The sequence below is a fragment of the Limulus polyphemus genome, unplaced genomic scaffold (genome assembly GCF_000517525.1).
Source record: "Limulus polyphemus unplaced genomic scaffold, Limulus_polyphemus-2.1.2 Scaffold181, whole genome shotgun sequence".
NCBI lineage: Eukaryota > Metazoa > Arthropoda > Merostomata > Xiphosura > Limulidae > Limulus > Limulus polyphemus.
This window is the reverse complement of record NW_013665791.1, coordinates 513,788-516,405: the sequence shown is the minus strand read 5'-3', so window position 1 is coordinate 516,405 and position 2,618 is coordinate 513,788. Positions and strand designations below refer to the sequence as shown.

Below are 2,618 nucleotides of genomic sequence, written 5' to 3'. Positions count from 1 at the left end.
AATTATAGTATAAGCTTATACATGTATTTCCTAAGACATTATCATTCCTTGTGAATTTACTTATCCATGTCTTATTTGTCACGTGATTTTTCTTCTCTTTTACTAAAGCCCTTCGTTCTTGTCCTTTTAATATACACACACACAGTAACCAAAAATCTTGAAAAGTTTTTATAAATATTCAAAAAATAAATAAATAAAGATACACTTTCTGTGTGCGCGTGCGTGCGATATAACTTGACCAAACATTTAATTCACAATCTCTATAATTTTTATGATATCACAGCACGTAGTCTGAACAGTTAATAATGGAGCTTAACTTTGAAAAATAGTTATAGATGACATCGAAATATTATTGGATAGAATATAAAATAATTTATACACATCATCCCTACTTTCACTTAAAATATTTCCTATATCCTTTAGGTTAACGTTCTAAATGTATTATACACTGATGATAGGGCTATAGGACATTAGAAGTAGTCTATTGCTATGCGTCAGTTGATTTAATAACTAATGAATATGTTAATTAGTCAATTTTTTTTGGAACATTGTAGAAAATAGAATTTGATTTAAAAATAGACTTTGTTGAACATTGTATGGAGTAATGAAATAGCATTCCATAGGTTTCATCGCAGCCAATTGTGGCTTTTTATTATCCTTAACATGTACACAGTAACCAAACATCTTTAAAAGGTTTTATAATTATACCGGAAAATAGCAAAGATATACTTTTTTGTTTATGTGTGTGTGTGTGCGATACAACTTAAGCAAACATTTAGTTCACAATTTTTATCATTGTTGTTGACATTAAGTTAATAGGTATACAAACAATTGAATCGGTATACTTGTAACGAAAGCGTTTTGCTGTCAAACGTTTTGAGCATATACACCACAGGAACGTATACACAGAACTATAAATGACAGTAAAACGACCACCAGCGCCATCACTCCGTAGCAAATATACAAATGAATAACGGAAAATAAATAAACGGTTTTCGCACACCAATTATTTGGATCATGAAGCAGAGGATCATAGCGAGGCTTGTAAATTACGAGCACCCAATAGTTTCCCAAAATAAACCAAACTAATAAAAAAACACTTAGAGCGTAGTCAGTTATGTTTGAGGAGGTGTTCGCCAAAACCTCGTCTTCGTTTCCGTCAGCTAGCGCTTCTATCGTCTGTTCATAGTTGCGCTTTCTTGTTTGCCGCCAACCCATCGAGATTACCTTGATCAGTCCGAAAGCGCCACCTACTAGAAGATACACTGGTATGTTGGGTTGTTTTGGGCAATCTTGAAGGTACTGAATTCCTGAAAAAAAAATTGAATAAAATATTTAAAAAATCTGACTTTTTAACGAATATAATCATGTACTTAAAAATATTTTGCAATTATTATCCCGTTTATTATTCTAAAGTAAATTAAGTCAAAATTATAATGTGAATGAAGTATATTTTGTAATGCGATTCAAATTATTTCGTTAACAAAATAAGATTACTTAACTTAATCTGTCTAATGTACTATCTGTAAATATCAAATGTGCAATATCTGGTTGATGTTGTTGTTTGTTTAGTGCAATCGAAACCCGGAGTTTAGTATTGTAAGGCCCCCCAGTAGCACAGCGGTATGTCTGCGGACTTACAACGCTAGAATCCAGGTTTCGATACCCGTGGTGGGCAGAGCACAGATAGCCCATTGTGTAGCTTTGTGCTTAATTTCAAACAAACAAACAATTAGTATTGTAAGTCCGGAAACGTATAGCTGACTCATCAGGGAAGGCGATAAAAGGAAAGACAGTTCTCAGGATAAATCTGCCACAACAGTTGAATGTGTTTTTATTTTCTTTAGAATATTTTTTGATAAGAATTAAAATTTTTTTACCAATATACTGTGTTATAGATATGGCCTGGTGGTAAGGGAATCGACTCGCAATCTGCAGATCGATGGTTGCAATCACGTCTCTTAACGTGTTCGCCCTTTTAGCCATGGGACCTTATAATGTTACAGTCAATCCCACTATTCGTTTATAAAGAATAGTTAAAGAGTTTGCGATGGGTGGTGTTGACCAGTTGTCTCCCTTCTAGTTCACTTTGACATTAGAGACAGCTAGTGCAGATAGCCCTCGAATGCTCTGCATGAATTTCAACAAAACAAACAAACAAGACACATAACTAATTCCCTGAAAGAAAAAAAAAGAGTTTCAAAAGACAATTTTTTTCTTCCAAATATGATCATTTCATTTTTAGAAGAATGGAAAGGACGAAATATTCAACTATTCAAAGAAAGTGGTAAGAATGGTAGCGTTATTTTAATGTATGATATTTTATAATAACAGGGCTTTCAAACATTTTAATGACTTTAAGTTCTGCGAAAGAATAAAAAAAAACTTTTAAAAATCTTAGTTCTTACATTGGAACGAGGAAATTAATTACTACAATAATGAATTGTCTGAAGATTTTACTTAAATCTTATTTAATTAAAGAAGATAGGATAGAGTATTTTTTGTACATTTCCTAAGTTACACAAATGTGTTGAACTAAAATAACTTTTAACATATTGTTACGTCTCCGTTCGTTAGTTAATTTTCCGGAAATTCGTTCCGACGAAACTTTAGCGACA

General features: G+C 32.4%; 1 protein-coding gene across 4 annotated transcripts in view; it reads right to left on the bottom strand.

Moving 5' to 3' along the window:
• Nucleotides 1-620: 620 nt before the first annotated feature.
• Nucleotides 621-2,618, bottom strand: part of LOC106478115 — a 44,759-nt gene continuing 42,761 nt past the window's right edge. For 3 of the 4 annotated variants that reach the window (XM_022381651.1, XM_022381653.1, XM_022381654.1), the window contains one exon: nucleotides 621-1,310. In XM_022381651.1, the coding sequence (XP_022237359.1) occupies nucleotides 868-1,310 (443 nt within the window). In that variant the 3' untranslated portion in view covers nucleotides 621-867. Of the gene's footprint in view, nucleotides 1,311-1,880; nucleotides 2,024-2,618 lie in introns of those variants that run through there. The other variant, XM_022381652.1, reaches the window with a different exon arrangement.